The 26,076-nt window shown below is 38.4% G+C and overlaps 1 protein-coding gene across 3 annotated transcripts in view; it reads left to right on the plus strand.

Moving 5' to 3' along the window:
- Positions 1-23,036, plus strand: part of AKAP6 (A-kinase anchoring protein 6) — a 493,795-nt gene extending 470,759 nt beyond the window's left edge. For all 3 annotated transcript variants that reach the window (XM_043921795.1, XM_043921796.1, XM_043921797.1), the window contains exons 13-14: positions 10,880-14,295; positions 19,759-23,036. In XM_043921795.1, the coding sequence (XP_043777730.1) occupies positions 10,880-14,254 (3,375 nt within the window). In that variant the 3' untranslated portion in view covers positions 14,255-14,295; positions 19,759-23,036. The remainder of the gene's footprint in view (positions 1-10,879; positions 14,296-19,758) is intronic.
- Positions 23,037-26,076: the final 3,040 nt, after the last annotated feature.

Below are 26,076 nucleotides of genomic sequence, written 5' to 3' on the forward strand. Positions count from 1 at the left end.
TAAGTCACAAATGTTACCATTGTCGCCTGCTTAGAGTAGTAAATTAGGCAGGTCTGGCCCAGGTAATTAGCTCCACTGGCCATAATGCCTTGCCTCTCTGGACTATAAGTTCAACATATTCTCTTAGTTGCCACCTAGGGGCCCATATCTGAAGAGTTTAGGGTTTGAAATTATTTTTAGTTATTTTTTACATTGAAAAGGATTTTAAGAGACTAAGGTGACCCTAAGCCTCTAATATTCTGTTTTTTTTAATTTACAAAATGAATTCACATTTTGAGATCATTTTTCCTCTAGAATGAAATTTACATTTCTTTGATTTGGAAACCTTTGATTTGGGTTACAGTTTGAATTAAGGTCCTGACATTTAAAACTCTCAAGAGCCTCCTTCATGAGAGCCCAGGACCAGAGCTTCTGTTCTAGTCAAGACAGAATTTTTATATCTAATCAGATCTCAGAATCCTTAGTATTTTTCCCTTGAGATCTCAAGAAAGAAAATAACCCAGGGATTCTACATTTTTAACATTTCTAAGTACTCTAAGAATCAGAAGTATAAAATCTCTTGGAAACTTACTTCAAAGACATTTACTACCTTCTAGGAAAATTCATTCTGAAATTTCAAGCAACTTTTCAAGCATCAAGCATAACTGCTATACTCTCCAGTCTTGTTTGTGTAGAACAGTGTAGTTCTTGAACACTGTAGTTCAAGGGAGATATTCTTGAAATTCTGAGATTTCTCAGTTTTCGTTAAGTCTAAAAGAAGCTGTCTTTAGAGGAGACTACTAAAATAGAACTGTAAATCTAATCTGTGTGGATCACAATAAACTGTGAAAAACTTCTGAAAGAGATGGGAATATCAGACCACCTGACCTGACTCTTGAGAAACCTGTATGCAAGTCAGGAAGCAACAGTTAGAACTGGACATGGAACAACAGACTGGTTCCAAATAGGAAAAGGAGTATGTCAAGGCTGTATATTGTCACCCTGCTTATTTAACTTATATACAGAGTACAGCATAAGAAACGCTGGGCTGGAAGAAGCAGAAGCTGGAATCAAGATTGCCGGGAGAAATATCAATAACCTCAGATATGCAGATTACACCACCCTTTTGGCAGAAAGTGAAGAAGAACTAAAGAGCCTCTTGATGAAAGTGAAAGAGGAGAGTGAAAAAGTTGGCTTAAAGCTCAACATTCAGAAAACTAAGGTCATAGCATCCGGTCCCATCACTTCATGGCAAATAGATGGAGAAACAGTGGAAACAGTGGCCGACTTTATTTTTTTGGGCTCCAAAATCACTGCAGATGGTGATTGCAGCCATGAAATTAAGATGCTTACTCCTTGGAAGTAAAGTTATGACCAACCTAGACAGCATATTAAAAAGCAGAGACATTACTTTGTCCGCAAAGGTCCGTCTAGTCAAGGCTATGGTTTTTCCAGTGGTCATGTATGGATGTGAGAGTTGGACTATAAAGAAAGCTGAGTGCAGAAGAATTGATGCCTTTGAATTGTGGTGCTTGAGAAGACTCTTGAGAGACCTTCGAGGGATCCCTCCTGCAAGGAGATCCAACCAGTCCATCCTAAAGGAGATCAGTCCTGGGTGTTCATTGGAAGGACTGATGTTGAAGTTGAAAGTCCAATACTTTGGCCACCTGATGTGAAGAGCTGACTCATTGGAAAAGACCCTGATGCTGGGAAAGATTGAGGGCAGGAGGAGAAGGGGATGACAGAGGATGAGATGGTTGGATGGCATCAGCAACTCAATGGGCATGAGTTTGGGTAAATTTCGGGAGTTGGTGATGGACAGAGAGGCCTGGTGTGCTGTGGTTCATGGGGTTGCAAAGAGTCAGACACGACTGAGTGACTGAACTGAACTGAAATCAAATCAGATCAAATTAAATCAGATTTAGAAAGAAAAATTAAGTCCTTTAAGAAAACAAATCATAACTGACCTTCCAGTTAATCAGTTAAACACTGGGCCAATCAGGTGATAAACTGAGAAAAGCAAGAGATAAGTTTGGTTGACTTAAGATGGAAAAGAGATTAAATGATATGTACCATTTTTAGTCATTTCAACATTTTTTTTTTCACTGAATGGAGAGTTGTAATCACAGTATTAGAATTCAGCAGAAACAAACAAAACAAGACAAACAAACCATTAAAAATAGGGATAACGCAGTATTTGTTCTTAATGTGGACCTTTTGAGAGTGAAAAGACACAACATTCCCTCAACTAATATGTACTTCACAAAGGACGCAGATCCTGGATGTGAGTGAACTCCGTTAGCTGACATTTGGCTTTTCAGGCAGGCTTCAGCATGTTGGCAAAGCTCACTTTGTACATGAAGCTATCTCAGGTTGTGTTCCTAGAATTCAGTCTGAAAGTTGGAAACTCATATGCTATGTCAGTAAACTTCAGTTGTTTACAGAACTGTTTACCCCTAATATACTTTATAAGTTTTAAAAAATCATAGGTTTTGTTAATGGGAGATCCTTATCATAAAGGAAGGAACTAGATTGTACTTTTCACTAAGGTAAAGGTGAAGCAAAAATTATATCCCAAGGCACAAAACTCAAATGTTATCTCAACTCTTGACAGTCAAAAGGCAAACACCAAACAGAACAATGACAGAAGAATGGGGCCAAATATTATCATTACGGGGAAAATTCCTTGTGCAGCTTCGCATGTGGGTTTGTTGTTGTCATCCAAATAGGTTTACCATGTGGTAGTCGTAGATACGGGCTTCCCTGGTGGCTCAGTGGTAAAGAATCTGCCTGGCAATGCAGGAGACATGGATTTGATCCCTGGGTCAGGAAGATCCCCTGGAGAAGAAAATGGCAACACACTCCAATATTCTTTCCTGGGAAATCCCATGGGCAGAGGAGCCTGGCGGGGTATAGTCCATGGGGCCGCAAAGAGTCAGACATGACTTAATGACTAAACAACAGCAACAAAGCGGTAAATAAAATGTAGAAATGCCACCATCTTATTGTGATTGGGTTTTTAAAACTTTATATTGAACTTGGTTTTTTTGTTGTTGTTCTTCTTCATTTTATTGGTTTCAGTTCTGCACAGTACTGAAAAGGTCAGATAAAGATAGTCCTTTTATTTAAAAATTTCTTCCCAAGTTGTTCTTTTAAATTCACTTTTAAGCAATCCTAATTGTAGACACATTCTTGAAACTCTGGGGAAAATTTTCTGGAAAACAGAATAGTGACTAAAAAGAGAAAAATAAATTAGTTTTCCTATTCATTCTATTCTGAATATAATAAAAGTTTCAATGTTTGTACATAAAGCAATATTTAAGATAAAACAATTTATTTTCCAGTAGAAGCAAGTTATTTTTCTAAGGTAACTTTTTCTTATAGTAGATGCTTAGTGAATAATGATTTATATAGTAATTAATTTGTTTTAAAAAATAGCTTGATGCAAGGCATTTGTTGGTTGCTACCTAGCTTTAAAACACCAATGCTGAGGTACTACACCTAAGAGCTATGTCAACATTTTGACAGTATCTAAGTTTCTTTAATTTACAGGCAAAAATGTGTTGCTTCTTAGTCAAAATAGCACTGTAAGACTGAAATTATAGAAAGAAGTGCTTCTAGTGTGTGTATCTTTCTTTCTTCTATGGTATTGTTTCTTACAACCTCACAGTCATTCATTTATAGAACCTTAAAGTTCTTGGCAACCTGCTCTTTATACACAAAATCTTATTTACAAATATTAAAGAGGATTTTTGTTTATTTGTTTTAAAAAGGCAGAAAGTCAGGATGGGCTACTAGAATTGAGGGAAGAGGTCTTAGAACAATTGAAGAGTTTCCTCTATATTCTGTGGCCTCCATGGTTTCCCCATTTGTGCTCCCTTTCCAAGTTGGTGCTAAAAGACAAGAAAGGTGGTGAAAAGCATCTGGTAGGACCAGGTTCCCAATCCCAACAGCAGTTTTACTGTGGAACCTGGATTTCTCCAGGTTACTATCAGGCGTATCCTGTGCTCCTTTCCTCTCCTACCAGCCTCCAGGATATTCCCTCTCAAAGGGCAAATGACTTTCTTCTTGCTAATTCACTGGCTTTGCCTCTCTTCTTGTCCTCTCTGCTTCTATACACTCGTAACCACCCACTGCTTTCAAAGTCTTCGACTCTCAGTTCCCAGAGTTTTATAGCAGTCCTCCCTGGATTTTCCTGCTGTGTTCCTTCTTCAGGTCGCTTGCCCTTCCTTTGAGGGTACCACAAAGCTCAGTTCCCTTTGCCTTTGCCTCTTACTGTTCCCTCGTCCGGCAGTGTCCCCCCGCCGCCCCACCCCAACTCTTTCTCTAATGCCTTTCTCCTCAGTGTAGCCTATAAACCTTCAGAATCATAGACAGGCCTCATGTGGCTAAATCTAGGGCAGGGGAGTCTGTAGGGGGAAAAGAAGCAAGACAGAACTGTGGGACACACGGTCATTTAACAGTTGGCTTGCATGAATTTTATGAGGAGACTTAGCATCAAGGTAATCAGAGGAGGAGAAAATTTCAAGAAAAATGGAGTCAAATGCTGCAGAAGAATGAAGTAACATAAGGGCAAAGGAGGATCAGTTGGACTGGGCTATCAGAAGGTCACTGGTGATCCTGTGGCAGGGCTCTTTTGATCACACTCTCTCTTCTCACGAGACTTTTGCATTGAAATGAGTAAAGTTGAACTAAGAGAACTACTATGTGTGTGCTGAGTTACTTTAGTCATGTCAGACTCTTTGCAGAGCCCTCCAGACTCCTCTGTCCATGGGATTCTCCAGGCAAGAATACTGCAGTGGGTGGCCATGCCCTTCTGCAGGGGATCTTCCTGACCCACAGATTGAACCTGTGTCTCTCATGTCTCCTTCACTGGTGGGCAGGTTCTTTACCACTAATGCCATTTGGGAAGCCCAAAGTACTATCCACAGGATGCTTTTCTTTTCAACATTTCTAGGAGTGATGAGCATGCATTCAGACCAAAGAAGCCTGGAATAAAAAATTATCTTTATTGATAATATATGTGCAGTGATTTACATGAGTTCAGAAATATCTGTTATAATATTTTTGTAAGCAAGGTCCTCAACAGAGTGATGATGTCCTGTTATGTTTGATGATGCTACAGGCCTAGAAAACTCAGTAGGACTGAGGACTGCTGTTTGCTTGTTTTGTTTTTAAATTGAGGTGAAGTTAACATAATGTAAAATTAATCATTTAAACTGAGCAATTCAGTGGCATTTTTTTAGTACATTCACAATGTTACATAGCCATCACTTCTGTTTCCAAAACATTTTCATCACCCCAAAAGGAAAGCCTGCACCCATTAAGTAATTGCTCCCCCTTCTCCCCTCCCACAAGTCCCTGACAACCACCAATTTTGATCCCGTCTCTATTGATTTACCTAGTGTGGATATTTTATGTAAATAAAATTATACAATATATGACTTTTTGTTTCTGGCTTCTTTCACCAAGCAAACTGTTTTTGAGGCTGCTAGCTCATAACTGAGCAGCAGCACCAGTTAGAAAGTCAAACATTTCTCCATGTGGTTTTGTCATGGCAAAAATTCCTAAAGACCTTTCCCGGAGTTCTTCAGCATTTCACGAGACCACAGGCATGTCTTTTGTTTGCTCATTAAATCATTTTTTTGAGAACCTGCTTCTTAGCAGGCACAGTTTTAGGCGCTAGGGCACTGATGGAGACAGCGCAGAGAAGCTGCTGCCCTCGTGGAGTTCATAGCTAGGAGGAAACCCCTGATTCACAATGTCAAACTCTCTTTTGTCCCTGGTTGCTGTTAAAAAGTAAGGCAATTTTTACTGTTGTAAAATTTACTTTAAAACAACATCTCATGGATTTTTCATTTTCATCAAATTCAGAATATCTGTGTAGCCAAGACTGGGAAATATGTTCACGTCAGTACTCATTTTAGTGAGATTTGTGAGCTGACTTTTGGTTTTACTTGTCTGTTTTGAGTTTCTGATCAGCTTTGTTATTGAAAAAGAGCATTCACTAGAACAGTTTTTGATCATTAGTGTGAGATAGACTTTCAAAGCATTTTCTGAGATGAGACAAGTTACTTTAACATTATTGTCAATCTGATAGATAGTGAGCAGGATTTGATTGCTCTAATGTGTCAGTTGTGATAGAATTTCACAGACAATGGACCTGCCTTTTGGAAAAAATGATTATTTTCTAGAAATAGAAAGTCCTTGAGCTATAGGGCCTGCCGAGGGCTGGGCAGGCATCTTTTCTCATCTGGCTATTCCTGAGGAATAGGCTCAGTGAGGACATGCAAAGATAAACCCACCCCCCATTTCCTGTGCAATGGGAGTAAGTCAGGGACCTGATTGATGTTGATTTCATTGGATTCCATGCATGTGGTTGCGCTAAAGAATTTAGTCAACCAACCACCAGTCTTAATGCAAACCTGGATAAGGTTATTTAACACTCAACTACTCTGTCCTCCTCCATTTTCACAGGCAGTATTTGCTATAGCTGCTATCCTTGTATCCTACTATGTGCCAGGCCCTCCCCCTAGGACTTCACAGACTTCTTTTCATTTAAAGCTCCCAGCAGTCTCTAAGATAGACACAATGTGCTCTGATTATCTTGAACAGATAAATGGTATATAACTGAGGCACACATGTTAAATAACTTGTCCAGGATCATGCTACTAACCTGTAAAGGGGGGCAACCCAGGATTCATACCCAGATCTGTTTGCTCCAAATCCCACAATGGTTGATAAACAGCTAACATTTTTGCTTCTTATCCTATTTTGTTTTTCATCTATATTTCTTCTTGTTAACTCTGAATCTGTTCTCTGCCCATCAAAAGGCAGAGTACTACAAGCTCTGACTCTCATAAAAGCTGTCTGTTTGTTAAGGACTAGCTCTTACAGTTGTTGATGTTTTTGAAAAATTCTACCTAAGTCTAATTTAGGAAAATAATTATGCATCTAATGATCAAACACTTTGGTTTTTTACATTTGGAGGAGGTGGTGCTAGGGAAAATATTGCATCAAAAAAGCAGAGTAAGTATATTAAGGGTAGAATTTCCCTTCTCTAAATTGATCCCCCCACCCTTATCTATATATCATTTTCTCCCTCCTATCCAAACTTCCCTGTATTCTGCTTTTTGCCCTAGGGTAAATATGCTTACCTTTATTCAGTTATGGTTCTCTATGTTTTTGATACTTTTATTTGTATGTTTTTGTTATATTCTATTTTTCCACAAATAAACTGCTCCTCCCAGGGCTTTGTAAGTGGTCTTGCTTAGTAAACTCTTGGATCTGTAATAGACAGGGGAACACAGATGGCAAGACCTCCTAATGGTTTTGGCTATTCTGAGCAACAGAAGTTTGACTGGAACATTCAGTTCATCCTAGTCTTTTCGAGATACCTTAGTTTTTCAAAAGTTGCCTCTCTTTAAAGGAAATTAAAGGAATCCAAAGGTAGTTATAGCAGATCTCTGTTGGATTATTGTTTTATAGATTGTCAGGTTCCTTCATCTCCACTCTTTTGCTGATAATGTGTTTCTCATCGCATATAAAAATCTACCATTTAACTTAAAATTTTAAGAAAATCCTAGAGATGAAGTCCTGGAATACCTGACTCAAAGTCACGCAAGTGCAGAAGGAAGTTAATTTGGATAGGTACTACTTGCTGCAATTGGAATCTTGGTTGTTTCATCATCGTTGTCATCATCATCATGATTATTTTCTAGCCACTTTGTTTCTCTGTCTATATTACACTAACATAAATAACCTGCCTCTAAGAATAAAAACAAAGTAACACCAATTAATTCTACTTGGTCTTGAGCAGATCTGCAAAGATGTGTGTGTGTGTGCTTGTGTGTGTGTGTGTATGCACACCTGTGTGTAATTATATACAGAGAGTCCTTGGTTTAGGCTAGAATTCTACACCAGTGAAACAGGTTTATGGATGAAAAGCCTTTGCACAAATGGATTTAAATGGATTTAAATCAGAATTATCTCTGAAAAGGCAGAACTTCATGTACTACTCACCATCCTCTTGGTTTCACAAATATTCTTAGGTTTTTTTTTTTTTCCCCCTAAATCCATATTTGATTTATCACTTTATCAAAGACAGGGAATATCTGAGACATTTTATAAAGCACAAGATAATTCCTCTAGAAAAACAAAACAACAAAAAGTGCTTAACTAGCTTGAGGATTATCTGCTATATTGGGCTATCCTCAAAGAGAACATTTGACCAAATAATTTTCCAGCCAGTTATATCACTCTGTACATTTTCTTTTTTTGAAGACAACTTTTTAGTTATATAAATGTTGTAAATGTCCTTCCTCTTGGAAACTTTCCCTACTTTTTTTTTTACCCTCAGGGTATATTTTGTTTGAGGTTAAATCTTGAAGAAATGGAGATTTTATTGAAAATATTGACAGAATTTAATTCGTAACAGAAAAGAGTGAACGAGGGCACAGTGATCAGCTCTTCTTTAATATGTAAAATGTAAAGTCTAAAGTGAATGATTTTCTAATGGGTCTTGTCAGATATTCCCCGGAGTTGACATAAAAACTTTTTTTGAAATTACGATCAAGTTAAGAGATTTATAGGAAGAAAGAATTAGGGAAGGAAAAGGACAATATTATAGACAAAAGTTTAATCTTCTCCTGTGGAAATCTTCCACTCCAACTTCTTTATTGAGTGAAAGATTTGTTCTTGTAGATGCTGCCATGCAAGTTTTATACTTTTTGTGGGCTTGCATTTGTAAAGCCACAAAGGCAGCCTTCGGTCAGAAAACAACTGTGTCATAGAAGGCAAGTCCGAGTTACAGGCATCCCTTGGGCTCAGCTCCTGGTGCATATCCGGGTGACATGGTTCCTGCAGCCAGAGTGAGCCCCTGGGTTTGGGACCCTCATGCAAAATCTTATACTTCTAAATGTTAAAGTCAACCTGAGAGTTACAGAGAGAGCTCTTTTGAAAGAAATATTCAGTTATTTATTAGCATTCTCAGAGTCCAGTGTCGCCAAGATAGTATTTGAAATTAATGTACTATTTGATTAGACTGATTGATTGTTTCTATAGTTAAAGATTTTAACATTCACTAGTCGTACTAACTGGTCATTAGTACTTTATCAGCAAGCAAAGAATAAACAGAAATTCTAATAAAAATTCATCATGGTGAACATACCCCATACCTAAGCGAGCATGATGATGGCCAGTGAACTAGATTAAGTGCTATAATATTGGTAGGAAAGATTCTGTTAGAAAATTTAAGAATATCCCTTAATTAATGTTTACTTTGCATCTGGACTCTTTTAAACTTAAGTAGGCTCTACAGATAATCTCTTACATATCCAGTATAATAAAGTGCTAATGGGTATTTTATGCTTAATGTGTTTGTGTGGTATCCTTCCACTAGTAGTTTCAGGAAGGACTGAGAGCTTCTTAGGAGAGCACTGTGAATGTGCTGCTGGTGAAGCCTTTTTTCCCACTCCTGAGGAAGAAAAGCACCATGGCCTGTTTTTCAACCAGACTGTCAAAATAATTCTGAATTGTAATGCAGATATGCTGACCTGTTAATACAGTGAGACACCTCTCTCTACCCACCACGTCATGAATTCCTTGTGATTTTAAGAGCAAATTGAAAGGAAAGATGAGAGAATGAGCTAGGCCAGGAAAACCCTTTATGAATTAACTAAAGGCCACTCTAGAGCAATTCTCCATGCACTGACTATTCCAGCTGCTTTATACTGACTGCCTCCTCAGCCCTTCCCAAGCATTAGCTCACCTAATCCTCAGAATTCTCTCTGAAAATGGACAGCGCTGACCCCCTAGAAAAAGTGGTGTGAGGCGATGACTGCCCAGAAAGGTTAAGCGACTTGCCCAAGACCATGCTGAACCCATTCAGCTTCTGTGTCCCAGAATGTGTCACGCTCCACCAAAAAGGGTAAAAATCAAGAAATCCAAGGAAAGAACAAGATCCCAACTGTGCAGGCAGAAAGCAGCCTAAGAGAATCTGGGCTGCTTCATTCATGGAGTCAGGAAGTCCTCAGATAGGTGTTATTCTAGGACTGGAGGGGGAGGGTTCTGCCTGGACTTTATAAAGGGACAGTAGTGAGAGAAGTTGAGCAAGTGATCAAGGATCAAAGTGGAACCTCTGTGATGGAGATGGGGGAAGAGAGAGACTGTGAGTACAGTGACTAATGACTAAGAAGCTACCCTACAGTACTGGGGCTCGAGACTCAAGTCCAGGAAGATGTGGGTAAAGAAACCAGGCAGATGGTGCTCAGCTTGGGTCTGATTGGGAACAGGGCCACATTCTGAAGAGGAGGAACCCTAAAGGGAAGGCATGGGAAAGATAGATCTATGAGAGCTTCTGGCCAGTGAATGGCTTTACAGATAGCTACAACTCTTCTCTTTTCCTAGAAGCTGCATCAGGTGGAGAACTCAGGAACCAGAAGCAAGAGGGGATTTCACCATATGTGGGTACAGATAGTACTCCATTATGAACTCCAGAACTGTGATAATATTAGACTGAATGTACCCTAAAAGATGTCACAGGCTAACCTCTTTTTTACCTTTATTTACCTGACAGTTTTATCTTCACCCAATCCAAGGTTAAAAATGTAGAAGAAATCAATAGGAAATAGTTAATTCCATAAATTACATATTTGACTGTAATAATCTTACATTTTAATCTATGTTATTGCCCCCAGTGACAAATTACTATTGATAGAAAAGCCTCTTTCAATAATTTTGGATGTTATTCCAGAGAGGAATAGAACTGATAATTATGCTATCTTTCAAATTCATGCTTGGGGCAAATTTCTTTCCTGACTCTTCCAAGAGATTTTGAATGGATAAAATTTTCATGCTTGTGTTCCCTAATTCTTCTGCTTTTTTCCTTTCTCCTACACAGGAGACTTTGAATGTGATTGATCCTGGCTTGATGGACCTAAATGGGACGAGTGAGGATGCCCTGGAATGGGATGAAACTGACATAAGTAACAAGTTAATTAGTTTGAATGAAGAATCGAATGACCTTGATCAAGAATCCCAACCTGTCATGCCTTCCTTAAACCTTGAAGAGACAGGCAGTGAGAACCGGAGTTTTGAAGAAGAGGCAGGTGACCATGGGGCATCTCAGTATGCATCAAGTATCACTGCCCCATCCAGTCCGCACGTTTACCAAGTCTACAGCCTCCACAATGTTGAACTCTATGAAGACAGCCACATCCCATTCCTGAAAAACAATCCAAAGTTCACTAGCATGACACAGCCTAGTGTCTTAACTAAGAGTCTCAGCAAAGACTCTTCCTTTTCATCTACCAAATCTTTGCCAGATCTTCTAGGGGGCTCCAATTTGGTGAAGCCCTGCCCATGCCATGGAGGAGACATGAGCCAAAATTCAGGCAGTGAGAGTGGAATTGTCAGTGAAGGGGACACCGAAACCACCACCAACTCTGAAATATGCTTGCTCAATGCAATGGATGGGTCCCCAAGTAACCCTGACACTGAACATCTGGACCCACAAATGGGAGATGCAGTTAACTTGTTAAAGCAAAATATTAAAGACGAGGAGGAACGAATTAAGCTCCCAAATAGCTCTCAGTTACCCATTTCACCAGTGGGTTGTGTAAATGGAAAAGTTGGAGATTTAAACAGTGTTACCAAACATACGCCTGGTTGTTTGGGAGAAGAATTACAAGGAAAACATGATGTGTTTACATTTTATGATTACTCGTACCTCCAAGGCTCAAAACTCAAATTACCGATGATAATGAAACAGTCACAAAGTGAAAAAGCACATGTGGAGGATCCCCTGCTTCATGGTTTTTATTTTGATAAAAAATCCTGCAAATCTAAACATCAGGCTACAGAGTTACAACCAGATGCACCTCCCCATGAAAGGATTTTGGCAAGTGCACCCCATGAAATGGATCACAGTTCATATAAAAGTGGTGATGTAGAGAAGACATTCACTGGCATGCAGAATGCCAGACAGCTCTCTCTTTTATCTCATAGTTCGTCTATTGAGTCTCTTTCTCCAGGGGGTGATTTATTTGCATTGGGCATCTTTAAAAATGGCAGTGACAGCCTCCAGCGAAGCACTTCTTTAGAAAGTTGGTTGACATCTTATAAAAGCAATGAAGATCTTTTTAGCTGTCACAGCTCCGGCGACCTAAGTGTGAGCAGTGGCTCAGTTGGTGAACTGAGTAAAAGAACATTAGATCTCCTGAATCGTTTGGAGAATATCCAGAGCCCTTCAGAGCAGAAGATAAAGCGAAGTGTTTCTGATATCACTCTTCAAAGCTGTTCCCAAAAAATGTCTTTCCCTGGCCAACTGTCACTGGACATAGCATCTTCTATCAATGAAGACTCTCCAGCATCTCTTACAGAACTAAGCAGCAGTGATGAGCTTTCTCTTTGCTCAGAGGATATTGTGTTACACAAGAACAAGATCCCGGAATCAAATGCTTCATTCAGGAAGCGCCTTCCTCGTTCAGTGGCTGATGAAAGTGATGTCAATGTCAGCATGATCGTGAATGTCTCTTGCACCTCTGCCTGCACTGATGATGAAGATGACAGTGACCTCCTCTCCAGCTCAACGCTCACCCTAACAGAAGAAGAGCTGTGCATCAAAGATGAGGATGATGACTCCAGTATTGCAACGGATGATGAAATTTATGAAGACTGCAACGTGATGTCCGGGCTGGACTACATAAAGAATGAGCTGCAGACCTGGATTAGACCCAAGCTTCCCTTGACAAGAGATAAGAGAAGGTGTAATCTCAGTGATGAAATCAAGGGCACTAAGGATGTAAGTAGTAGTGAGATGACCAATTCCTCGGACACCCTCAACATTGAGGCCCTTCTCAATGGCTCAATAAAACATCTCTCTGAAAATAATGGAAATAGTAAGAATTTACCCCACACCCATGAGTTAGGGACAAAAGGTGAAAATAAGAAAAATATTTTCAAAGTTAATAAAGATCCATATGTGGCAGACATGGAAAATGGCAATATTGAAAGCACTCCAGAAAGTCAGAAGGACAAACTGAATGAGATTTCAAAGGAATCAGAAAGTCTTGGTTCAGCTGGGAAAAGGATTTCAGAGAATGAGCGTTGTAAGTGCAAACCAGTTACAGACAGCTCAGATGAATCCAGTATTGCTGGGAAGGAGTCTGTTCCCCAAATGGTTAGACATGTCCCAAAGAAATGTCAAAACCACCATCATTTTGAAAATCAGAGTGCTGCTTCTACTCCCACTGAGAAATCTTGTCCAGAACTGCCTCCAGAAACCAGTGTTATCAATGGACAGGACTCCAATGTACTGAAATCTTCATCTAATGATGCACCAAGTATGGCTGGAAAACCTGCTGGTTGCTGCCTAGCACGCGAACAAAACGAAACAGAGGAAAATGTTGCCGCCAGTGACAACGTTGCCTGTTGTGACTGTGAACCAGACATTTTTCATCAGAAAGATGCCGAAGATTGCTCAGTACACGACTTTGTTAAGGAAATCATAGACATGGCTTCAACAGCCCTGAAATGTAAATCTCAACCTGAAAACGAGGTCACTGCTCCTACTTCATTAACTCAAATCAAGGAGAAGGTGTTGGAGCATTCTCATCGGCCCATCCAGCTAAGAAAAGGGGACTTTTATTCCTACTTATCTCTTTCCTCTCATGACAGTGATTGTGGGGAGGTCACCAATTACATTGAAGAGAAGAGCAGCACTCCATTGCCACCAGACATGACTGACTCTGGCTCAGAAGACAAGGAGGATGCCGAATACTTCTTCGAGGCCTGTGTTGAGGAGGACCCTGCTGAAGACAAGCCCCATTTCTCTGATGCTCCTCCAAATGAACCTGCGGATCCCACCGAGGCCGCAGTGCCCCTGCCAGCAGCAGCAGGCTCTTCCAGGTTCAGTGATACTTCCTTCCTCACCAATAATGCAGACACAGTGGCCCTTTCAAGTCCTCCGAAAGGAGGTGATATAGGAAAGGAAATGGATGGTTTACCCCAAGCTTCTAATGTCCATGGAGAAAGCACAGAGGTAACTACTCCTTCAAGGCTGGGCAGTGAAAAGGAAAGTTCAGAAAACCCAAGTGAGTCAGCAAGGCCAGAAGAACACAATGCTTCTTCAGCCCCATCTGGAGTTCCCGGACTCTCCTCGAAGGCGAAGCAGCCAAAGGACAAGGCCGCATGGCATCCCAGCCCCACAGCTTTAACCTGTGAAGAGAATCTGCTAAACCTTCATGAAGAACGACATAGAAATATGCATAGGTAGAAGGTAACCCTCTCCAAGCATGAAAATCATCTCATTGAAAGGTACGTATAGTCCTCATGTTTTAATATATATTTAATATATTGTCACATATATATTTAATATAGACATACTTAAAATATGAGTTTTAGTCAACAAAGCTATGATAGGAGAAAGGACTAGTCAGGATGGCTGGTATTTATCTGAATAAGGCATTTAGATGGAAGAAATACTCCCAACCATGCAAGTAACTGTGAAGCAAAAGGGGGAAAAAACAGTCACCATTGACATTTTTAGTAACATTACCTTTATCACATCATTATGCCAAGAAGAATAAAAAATTTGAGGAAGTAGTCAAATACAGTAGAGCCTCAAATTCTTCCATTAAGGGAGGAAAAGGGGTTCTCCTCCAGATTGCAATGATACCCTCTGATCAGAATGCACGCACAGTGCTCCCCGCTCCAGCTTCTGTGCACGGCCTGCTCCCTTCCGTGCCTAGAGATGAACAGTGATTAAGTTAAAGCTGCATCTCCGGATCTGGGCCTTCCTTTTACGCTTCTGTCTAATGTAACTATCATCACATTTACTTCCCTGGTGGAAGGCTGTGCTGTCACAGCTGTTAATCACGACCAAGTCTGAGGATTCAAACAGGAGGGGAAAGTTGATGTTAAAGAAGAGGCTCTTATTTATCCACACAGAGACTGAGAACAGGCTCCGAAAGCAAATGCGGAAAGAATACATGACAAGTTAATGGCATTTTGATAAAAACAGAATTTTTGAATTTTGCCTTAAGGTGACAGGCTGATTTCCATCCATTTTTTTTTTTTTTTTTCAAGAAAGTCATTCTGCTCTTCGTGTTTAATAAGACAGATACTGATTGATAATTCTGATAGGATGATACAGTTCTAAAAGTGACACCGAAACTCTGTTATTTCCTATTTCTAAGCCTCAGTGATGAATGTACTTTCTCAATCAAGTTTAGAAAAGAAAATGTGAGTTTTTGAATGTGAGAGTTGTATTTCACCAAAGTATGAGGTACTGACTGCCTTCTCCACCTCCCACTCCAGAAGCTTAATGCAGTAACCTAAACTCGTGCTATAGGAAATGAATTACAGAAGCAATCTACCCTAATTTGTTAACTTATTCAAATAACAGTTATTATACTTAACTATGCTAAAGATTATCTTTTTTGTGGCAGATTGTTTATTTTTTGATGAGCCTAATTACTGATTTTCTAAAAGTAATTTACATTTATTACAAATACATCTTTTAAAATGTGACAGATAATGTTGTTCCCATAATGTATTATGAAAAAAGTTACTATTTAAAAACACATTATTTAATTTGAAAGATGAATGGCAAACATCATTATTTTTTTTCCTGCAACACCTGTGCCCTCAGCTCATTAAAATGTGTGATTCTGTGTAGAGCTGCTAGAAATGGGGAGTGAGGGGGGAATCTATACCATATATATACCCTAAAAATAAACTCAGTATGCAAAATTGTAGGAAAGCAGCCCTACTTACTAATATAGCACAACTAATTTTCTGTGTTTCAGACTCTATTTACAATTGGCTGCAAGGGAGAACAAAAGTAGGAGAGAGAGAAATGTATTTTCTGTGAAACATGTCCACCCTATAATCACATTCTCCATCAGTATGCAGTAAAACTGACCATTAAGGGAGAATAACTGCCATTCCATAAGCTGCTTCAAAACAAGTTCTATTAGAACCAATTGTACTGCCAGCTCTGCCAACCTCCACAGAAGGGCCGGTAGAGCCTGGCTGATTTTTGTTTTCTGAAAGGGGATCAAGGCTTGAAAGCAACACCACTCTGGGCGCAGACTTATGTGACGGTGACCCTCAAATCACCAGTCACGCCGAGATCTGGTCTCGAGAAGCTCTGGCACTGGAGAAACCTCTGGGGTGCACGCCTTCCTTTTTGATGCCCTGGGGATTTCTCCTCTCCCCCACACAGATATAGAATTGAAATGAAATGTAATGACTTGCAGCTCCATCTTTAGACTCGGGGAAGGGAACATGCTGACAGATCTGTGTAATCCTCACAATTTTACAGGCGTGGACAGTGTAAAATTATCTGCCAGCCCGTCTGCCAGTTAGCAATATTTTGTGGAGCCCCTGCGGTTCAATGCCTGGCCAATCACAGGCAATGGGAGAAGCAGCCAGATTTTATTTCTGCAGAACTCACATCGCCCCCAAGTGACTTGTTATCAGCCTAAGGCCATTTAGGTAGCCATATTTACTGGGCCTATTCAGTGTTCTCAGTTTCATGTAGACAGAACATCTGGATACCTAAACTTTTCACCAGTCATTAATGCTGGGCACCTGGGTGTAAATATTTACATACTGTTAAAATACTACCAACCAGGACAAGTTATTTAATCTCAAAATGTTGACACGCCTTCTGTGTTGAATGTCAGGAATGCATAGTAAAATTATATGTAAATATGAGGTTTCATGTCTATGAAAGCTTAATTGCTGTCATCGTTCTCCCTTTAAGATTCAGAAAAGCGAAAAGAAAAACTCCACTTTTTTAAGCCATTTGAAAGCTATCACTTGGGATATCCTTTTTATCAGGAAAATAAAGTTCACCAAATTTGTTTTTTTTTCCACCAGAAATAAGTTCTCAGAGGATGAAATGATTGTAATGTCTTCTAGAAGGGCTGTAACTTAGAATAACAGTTATAGTCCTCAAGAGAAACACACATTTCTTTTTTGCAAAATTTTTGGAACAGGTTTTTCATTTACTGTGTTCTAATTAAAAGCCCACTGAATCTGTTTGAGAAATTTTTTTTTTTTTTTTTTTTAGTGTTTGAGAAATTTTAACTTGCTCTAACACAGTATGCATTTGCAGTGATTTCCGGGTACACTGCTGTGCCTTTCACTATTTTCATTTATGTATCATGTTTCTACAAACATAGAGGGGTCAGTTATAGCAAATCACATCAAAAAAAGGTAACTGGATAGATCCAGACATTTCTGCCTAATTTGAAGGAAGCATATATGTCTGGAAAGCCTCCTAGGACCTGCTTAAGAGATGTACTTTGCACTAATCTTTTTGCTGTATTCTGACAGTTATTTCTTCATAATCCTCATCATAAGCCTCTGACCTTTGGTGAATGATTTAACCCTAAACTTCAGGCTGGGTAAATCCTGTGATACAAAAACTGAACTCATCACATGCAGCCAGTGTATACTATTTTTTTCCTTTTGGTTTGCTCTGATTTTCTGGGGTTTTTTAGTGTGGGAGGGTGCTGTATTTACTTAAGATGTATATATTTCCTTCAGAATTTTTTTAGCTTTATTGCCTTTCCTACTTTATCAGTCTGCAAAGAGTTAGAGGACCATAGATTTTAGATTTTAAGCAAGTATTTGTGCATGCTCAAGTATACATATATACAGTAAACAGTGCTGCTACTCCGTTTTTATAAACTGGGAAAGCTCTAAAAGCAACATTTCTCATGTACACAACAAATTGTTATTCTGTTAATTGGAATGACATTAAGTGTTTAATATGACCCAAAGTTGACCAAGCAGTTTAGGAAACTATTTTTGGTGGTAGTGTGTTAATTTTCCCTAAACAACATAGATGTGATCTTTTTATATTTACCTTTAGATCACTTTAATAAATCAAACTTCTGTTGGATATGAAGTGCTTTTTAAAATTTTCTAGCACTTCAGAATAACTAGCCCTGCCATGCTAAATATCAAAGATTTTATTGGGCATCACTCATCCCCTCGCACGCATGCACACACACACATATACGCACAGCTCAGATCTTTGTCTCAACCAGTTTATCCTGACCCTTTCCAAATGGGCCAAATTGAAAGTTTTGATTATCCAGAGGAATTTAAGTACTGTCATTTAGTAAGCCCATATTTGCCTCACCTAAGGATTCCCTACTCAGTGGCCAGATTTCAAATGAGTCATGTCCTCAGCATTTGAAAAATTCCCCCTGCCTTTCTTGAGTTACTGCGTTATTTTACTGTAACAAATTTCATCCCATCTGTTCCTGTCTTTCTCTCCCTGTTCTTGATAACTTGCATTTTCTCCCCAACATCGTGTGGCTCCAGCCAAACCACATTTGCTCAAGTTTTTCTGGCTCTTGAACAGGTTGCAAGATTATAGAGGAAGAGAGTAAGATAGAAAGAATGAAAGTAGTTCTAGAAGGACCATAAAGCAATATGACATTAGACTTGAGAACTCAGTTTAAACCCCTACAAGCAAAAACCTGCTATATTTGAGAGCTAGTCAGAGCACCTACCACAATTGCATCCTGTGTTGCCTAATTTTAATTGTTCCTCATACTCGACAGGTTGATTTTAGCCACTTAGAAATATGAAGAACCAATTGAGTTTGTAACAAATTTGTATCTGAGCCATCAGATGTACAGAAATAATTGAATCATTCTATTTTGCACAATGCTATCAGTGCTTTAAATGAAATGCATTCATATTTGAGCTAGAAGCCCCAGTTGTATCATTTCATAGGCAAAGGGCTGAAGGATTTGGGATTATCACATTTATGAATATTTCACCATTGTAAAATAATGAAATTGTTCAATCCCACTGTCACACGTATAGTGATTGAAGGGTTAAACCCAAGAGTTCATACTCCCACTCTGTGAATCAAGTCAAACTTGACAATTATTTTTCTTTAAAACTATGTCTTTTTAAAAAACAAAGCAATCTGTTTTGCACAATGATTCTGAAACATTTGAGCTATTACAAGCACTCTATTTTATGTATCCTTTCATTTCAGAACATTAGCAAGCATTTCTAAAATGGTAGCCTTCATCAGTTCCTCAAAGGGGCTCAGTTGATATTTTGCTGTGTCACTTGGCATCGGCAGCCTCACATTTTCATGCTGATTTGAAGCTATCTTGAGTATTCAAAACCCAGTTCACAAGCAAAGGGCTTCCCTGCTAGCTCAGTTGGTAAAGAATCCGCCTGCAATGCAGGAGACCCCGGTTTGATTCCTGGGTTGGGAAGATCCCCTGGAGAAGGGATAGGCTACCCACTCTAGTATTCTTGGGCTTCTCTTGTGGCTCAGCTGGTAAAGAATCCACCTGCAATGAGGGAGACATGGGTTTGATCCCTGGGAAGATCCCCTGGAGAAGGGAAAGGCTCCAGTATTCTGGCCTGGAGAATTCCATGGACTATGTAGTCCACGGCGTTGCAAAGAGTCAGACAGGACTGAGCAACTTTCACTCACAAGCAAAAAAGTAGGTGAGATCCAGAGAAAAAGTCAAACTTGATAATTGTTTTTCTTTAAAACTGTGTCTTTTTTTTAAAAACAAAGCGATCTATTTTACGCATTGATTCTCAAACATTGAGCAGATTCTCAAACATTGTAACATTTGGGCTATTACAACCACTCTGTTTTATGTATCCTTTTATTTCAGAACATTAGCAAGCATTTCTAAAATTGTGGCCTTCATCAGTTTTGCAAATGCAACAGACACTTCTGAAAGCTTTTCCTCTTGCTTCTTTGTCTCTCTCTTGTAGGTAAGCCTGGCTGCAGCTCAAGGGCGGCCTCACCCTCCCTCCCTGGGCTGGTCTCTGGCTCCATCGTGTCACTGCCGTTTGTTACATTGACCTCTCCCCAGATGAATCTTTCTTCTGAATGCGGTTGTCCACATGAGCCTTGTGATCTGGATGTGCACTGGTTCTCTTTAGGTGATTGTCTTTGAAGTTCAGCAAAGCTGCTTGTTCTCCCATGGATTCCTGTCCCAAGCTACCTCTACCGACCCCACCTCTCCAGCAAGACTTTTCAGTTTGCCTTCTCCCTTCCTCATCTACTCTTTAAAATTCTGCAGTTCACCAAATTGATGGTCCATTAAATTCACCTATCTGGAATGAACCCCCACCCCCACCCCCAACTCCCTGCCCTGCTGGTGGTACTTGACCAATCTCATGTTTCAATCTTGATTCTTTTTAATGGTATGATGCCTATGTTTATGGAAAGAGATTTACCTGAAAGGCCAATATTTGATTTTATGGCAGCAAAGGGAAGAAACACTGGTCCTTCTTTCAAAGTTAAGCAACTTTTAAAAGCGCTATTTTGTTTATTTCCTTTTAAAAAGAATAATCTATGCAGCACTTCAGGAAACAACTATATGGTGTTGTATATTATAAACTGGTGACATTCTACTATTAAATTATGTACAACATTTTCTTTTTTTATGCTTCTTGAGGTGGTAATGAGAAAAAAGTTTTTTAAAAAAGTGTGCCTTGCTGTATTTCTTATACCATTTATTAAAAAGCTGCTTTCATGGTAAAATTGTGTTGGTTTGAAAGGAGGAAATAGCAAGGTTAAGATGTGTGAATAATTTCTGTATATATGTATAACCAAGTACAAACATTGATGTATAATGACAGTACAAAATGCTTTCATGTTTGTGATGTCTAGTGATGTGGAAAATATAAGCCTTAAATCCATTAGATTGCATGGCAATTAAAATTGGCATAATAAACATAGTTTATTGGGGGAAAAGGAAAATTAGTGATCTCTTTTACCTGTGTTCTTTACCAAATTATTGCACCTGTTTCTGGAAAAATGTGACATGTAGCAGCTTCCAAAATATTCATATTGCATAAGAGATGAAGCTTTCACAATTTTAAAAATCTTTCTGATCACTATAAAGATCTTGGAACACAAATGATTAAATGCCAGTTCCCCTAAACCAATAAAAATTTATCTTAGATTTTTTAATTTATATTTATCCTTGATGGTATAGTTTTGGGTTTCGGGATACCTAGTATATCTTATATTTATGTTATATAATTCTTTTGAATGGGTTTAATAGAAAAAATGGTAGAAAAGTATTTAAAAAGTTGATTATTTTTTAATTTAAACTATAGATTTCAAGTGCATTTATTTTGTGTAAAAGAAGTTAGCTAAGAAATACTCCATTTGGTCTTTACTTGCTCTTGTTAAATATAGTTATGAATTTATATCCTAATGCCTACTAAAGTGCCTGACACATAGTAGGTACTCAATAAAAATCTGCTGAGTTGAAGTATTGAATTAGGTAATATGGATGACGTCTATCTATTCATTTTGAGAAAGCTACACTAAAACACATAAACAATTAGAAAAAAGATGTAATGCAATATAAAACCACACATAATGTGTAATCAATTTATATCAAAATTAAAAAACTAGTGTAGATTCATATAGTCACAGTAATGACAATCATTCATTCACCTGATAATTCATTAATATCTTTTATCTGCAAGGCACTAGTCTAGACGTTGGGATGCAATGATACCAAAAGCCCTGCTCTTAGGAGGCTTAGAGACAGGATGGACAAGGTGAACACAGAGAGACTGAGTAGTTGTCCCGAAGCTGAGGAAGAGAGCGAAGTGGTGAAAGAGGCACAAGGAAGCAGGAACAAGGGACAAGAAGGAAGAAAAAGGTTAGAAGAGAGCAGGAAGTTAGACGGTAGGAGATAGTGAAGCTTTACTGCAGGGACAGGAGGAGAAAAGGTAAACTGAGAGACTTAATGAAGAGTCTCTTCAAAAGTTCAGTTGGAGCTTTTGAATGTAATATGCTAAGTAGTAAGGAAACTTTATAGCATCTTTGTTTTGCACCTGATTTTTTTTATTAGTAGAACCTTATTAGAGCCACACCAAGAACGTTTTTTAAATACTAGTCTATAATTCTGCCACTTAATAACTTTTCACTTTGTTGTGCCCCATCTTTTCCATACATAATTCTAAATCAATGAATCATTCTAGGCTCTGTAATGGGGAGTAATTTGTTCAAAAGAGGTTTCGGGCAGACATCTAGCTGCAGGATGCACCATGATTATAGGTGGGAGAGATTAGAGATAAATGCCTCGTTGAGAGGCAGCTGTAGACTATAATAATCTAGGCTCCCAAGGATCATAGAGTTCACAGGGAGAGTGGCCAGGCTATAGAGAAGAAACAGATCCTGGAGCACTCTGAATCTCCGTAGAGGTATGGTATTATTTTATATACTGAGACAACCTAAATTTTCCTTGGATGGTAATTAAGAATGCCAACTCTAAGTCTATTGTAAAATATTTGAAGAACAAACTGACTGAGCTGTTCTGTTTACCAGTTATGTGCTCATTGAAGACTCTGAGGTATTGAAAATGTGTGTTTTTTAAGTATCTACTTAGTATTAACACTGAATTTGTAGCATGACTTTCAGGTTTATTGAAAATGCTTTTTCAGGTTGGAAGGAATGAAATATAGCCTCAGTCTTTTGCTCTGTACACAACCCTCCGAGGCACTCTTGAAAATGGTCACACCAACTCTGCCTATATGTTTTCGATGTGACCATTTCAGTGTGTTCATTATCTGTCAAGGCAAGTTGTCCCACCGTTAGACACGTCTCTCTGTAAAAAAGTTGTTTCTTAGGTTGCTAAAATCTGCATAGTTCCAGCTTCCCCTTGCCTTTAATTTGGTCATTGATCCGAGTTCTGTCCTCAGCAACTGCTCAGAGTATTTCTGCCCCTTTCTCCTGGCAACCCCGAAGATAAAATTGAGACCAGTTACTCATCCTCTCCTGGCTGCTCTAATTTCTGTGGTTCACTTCCCTCCACCACCCTTCATATGTCATGATTTTCAGATCCATTTCAACCTGACTGAATGTTAAGAGGCAGTATCCTTGAAACTGAGGAACTGTCTCCATCATCATACATGTAGAAAAATATCTGAACATTTAAGTGGTAAGTTTTCTCTCAGAATATATCCAAGATATATGTTTATTCTATTATTGTAAATTTCAATAAAGAAATAAATAAGTAAATAAATAAGAATTCATTACTTCCTTCAGTGCCCCAGTCCAGTGCCGGAATCATCTTGAATCTTTTCCTTACATCAAATCCAAACCTAACCTGTTTTCATATAGCAGAATCCCCCCACCTTCATTTACTCATTCAGTCATTCAACAAACATTCATGGAATGGTTACTTGCAGCAGTGTGTTTGGCATTTGAGATGCAAAGGCAACTAAAATGTGGTTTCTGCCCACAAAGTGCTTACAGTTGTTTTGTGAAAGTGCCTTTCATGTCCTTGAATAGGGTGATTTCTCTAGATTAAAAGATGACTCATTTATTTTGTTTCCTATCCTGTTTCCCTACATTTCCAAAAATCCTGTGAGCAAAGTAATGTGAAGAATTATCTGGATTTGACTACTAGAAGAAGTGGGGTTTTTTATTTGTAAGTTTTAATTACAGAAAAAAGTACGTTTCATATTTCTGGTCACTGAATAAACATACATCTTATGCAATAACAAAAACAAAAAATCTAATTTCAGGGCTTTTGAGAAGCTGAGCTTAATAATTTTGTTGTGTTTGATTAGTCCAACTTTAGGTTTTACCAGTGCTGTAATTTTCCTCAGGGAAAATTAGATAAAAATATGAAGACACACTAAAATGATTCAGCTATTTCTTACAAGTCATTTTAATTTCTAAATAGAACTGGTATTATTTTGTAATTCTAACAAATACTTTATTTTTCAAGCACTGTATAAGTCTTATATTGCAAAATTTTCCAAGTTGAACCCACTAAATTTACAGCTGTCTCTTTTTTCTATGTATTCTTTTATTACAATTTTTATTTTGAATAATTTCAGAGCTATATAAAAGTTGAATGAGTAGTATAGTAATATTTGTTTACTTATCACTCAGATTCATTTATTGTTAATATTTTATCACTTTTGTTTTGTCTCTCTCTCTACACACACACACACACACACACACACACATACACTTTTGAAATTTCAAACCATTTGAAATTAAATTGCACATCTATAAATGCTTTGGCATTTATCACCAAAGATCAGGGCATTGTTCTTTAAGTTCACAATACCATCCTCACACCCAAGTAATGGTTGGGTTGATGCAATAAAACCTGACAACACATATTCAAATTTCTCCAGATATCCCAAGAGTATCCTTTTACGGTTGTTTTTACTTTAATACAGGAACCAAAGATTACACGTTGTTTTTAGTTTTCCTATCTTTTTAATCTTAAACAGTTTCCCTGCACTTTTATTCTTTCTTTCCCTGGTCTTTCATAACTGACATTTCTGAAGGGCCCTGTCCAGTTTTATAGAATGACCCACAGTCTGGATATGTTCGGTTTTCTCTCTGTTCAACTCAGGGTAATCATTTTAGTCAAGGATAGTACATAGGTGATGTTCAATAGTGTTCAATAGCTACTCTATAAGTGTGAATGACTCACTGACATTCTTGATGTGTCTTGAAGTTCACGACTTACTCTTATAGCTCATGCTTCATCAGGATAAGGTAGGGGTCAGCAAACTAGTTTGTGAGCTAAATCTAGCTTACTGCCTGTTTGGCCTATGAGCTAAGAATGGTTTTTACATTTTAAAATGGTTGAAAAAAATCAAAAGAGTGCTTCATGACGTGAAAATTATATGAAATTCAAATATTAGTGTCCATGAATAAAGTTTTATTGGAACACAGCCCCACACATTTGTTTACATATTGTCTATGGCTGCTTTTGCACTGTAGTTGCAGAGATAAGTAGTTGTGATGGAGACCATGTGTCCTGCAAAGCCTAAAATATTTACTGTTTGGTCCATTTCAGAGAAAGTTTTCCCATCCTTGGTCTATAGTATTCTTAATTCTGACACCATTTTCTTAGAGGCAGGTAGATTTTCATTTGCAAAATAGTATAAGGTTTTAGCACCTACAATAGTTTTTTGCTTCCTAGGTTTTATTGAGTTCTTAATTTCAGTTTCACGTGTCCTGGTAAAATGAAGTGTGCTTTGTTTCATAAAGATTGCTCTATATCCACAGTTGGTTTAAGGATTTAAATTTAGTTCACTTATTACAGACTGGCTGTGATAGATTTAGAGGATTAGTCAATTACAGACTAAGTCATTAATTCCATTAAAACCATCCGAAAAATGGACACAAGCTAAACTCACTTCAGTTTACCAATAAACTGGAATCCCTTTTCTAAATGTTTTTCTAAAGTAGTCCAAAGAAATTTAAAAACAATCCATTTTTCAACCCCAAAAAGGTAAAACCATGATCAAGGATTATGTAAGATACACTTGCATTTCCTAAGGGCTGGTCATCAATAACCATCTGACTTTATCAAGATCAGTACACACCACAGATCCTGCTGTGGTCATAGGTAGACACTTTTTGAAAAGAAGCTGTTCAAAGGTTAGAGACTGGCCACACTCTTTTTTTAATTCACTTTTGTCAGCCCAACCACCTCCCACTGCCATTGTGCCTAGGGAGGGTACACACAAAGACAGTGGTCTTTTTGCCCTTTTCTCTCTAAAAAGCAAACACTTCTTTCCACATATCAACAGCCTCTTAATTTGAGAATTATGTATTTGCATTTCCAGAGTAAAATAACAAAATGACATATGCAAGTTAAGCCCACAATGTTAAGATTTCTGCAGCAAAGCCATTTTGGCCAGTGCTTTGAGACCACTCTGTTCCTTGACTAATGGGTCCTCACAAAGCAGAAAATATGCAAGAATGGTTTGTGTTGGGTTTTAAAGTAAGCTAGAAAATGCAGAAAACAACTTTTTTCATTCTCTTTTCTATTGCAACAGACACAACTCAGTAGGTTGTGTGAGACACTTCCAACTTTTGCCAAGAATTGATAAGCAATTTCCAGTCAGGAAAGGCTCTTCTCCCTTCTCTCCCACTCATGAAGGGGATCTTAATGTGGCCAAGTGGGGTGGCATATCCATAGTCTATGGATAGCTTTTAAGACAGTCTAATTCATACTTACATAAAAAGTGATTTCCTAAACATTGGTACTTTATTATTGGTTACAAATCCCTTGTAATATCTTGTTT

The sequence above is a fragment of the Cervus elaphus genome, chromosome 13 (genome assembly GCF_910594005.1).
Source record: "Cervus elaphus chromosome 13, mCerEla1.1, whole genome shotgun sequence".
Taxonomy (NCBI): Eukaryota; Metazoa; Chordata; class Mammalia; order Artiodactyla; family Cervidae; genus Cervus; species Cervus elaphus.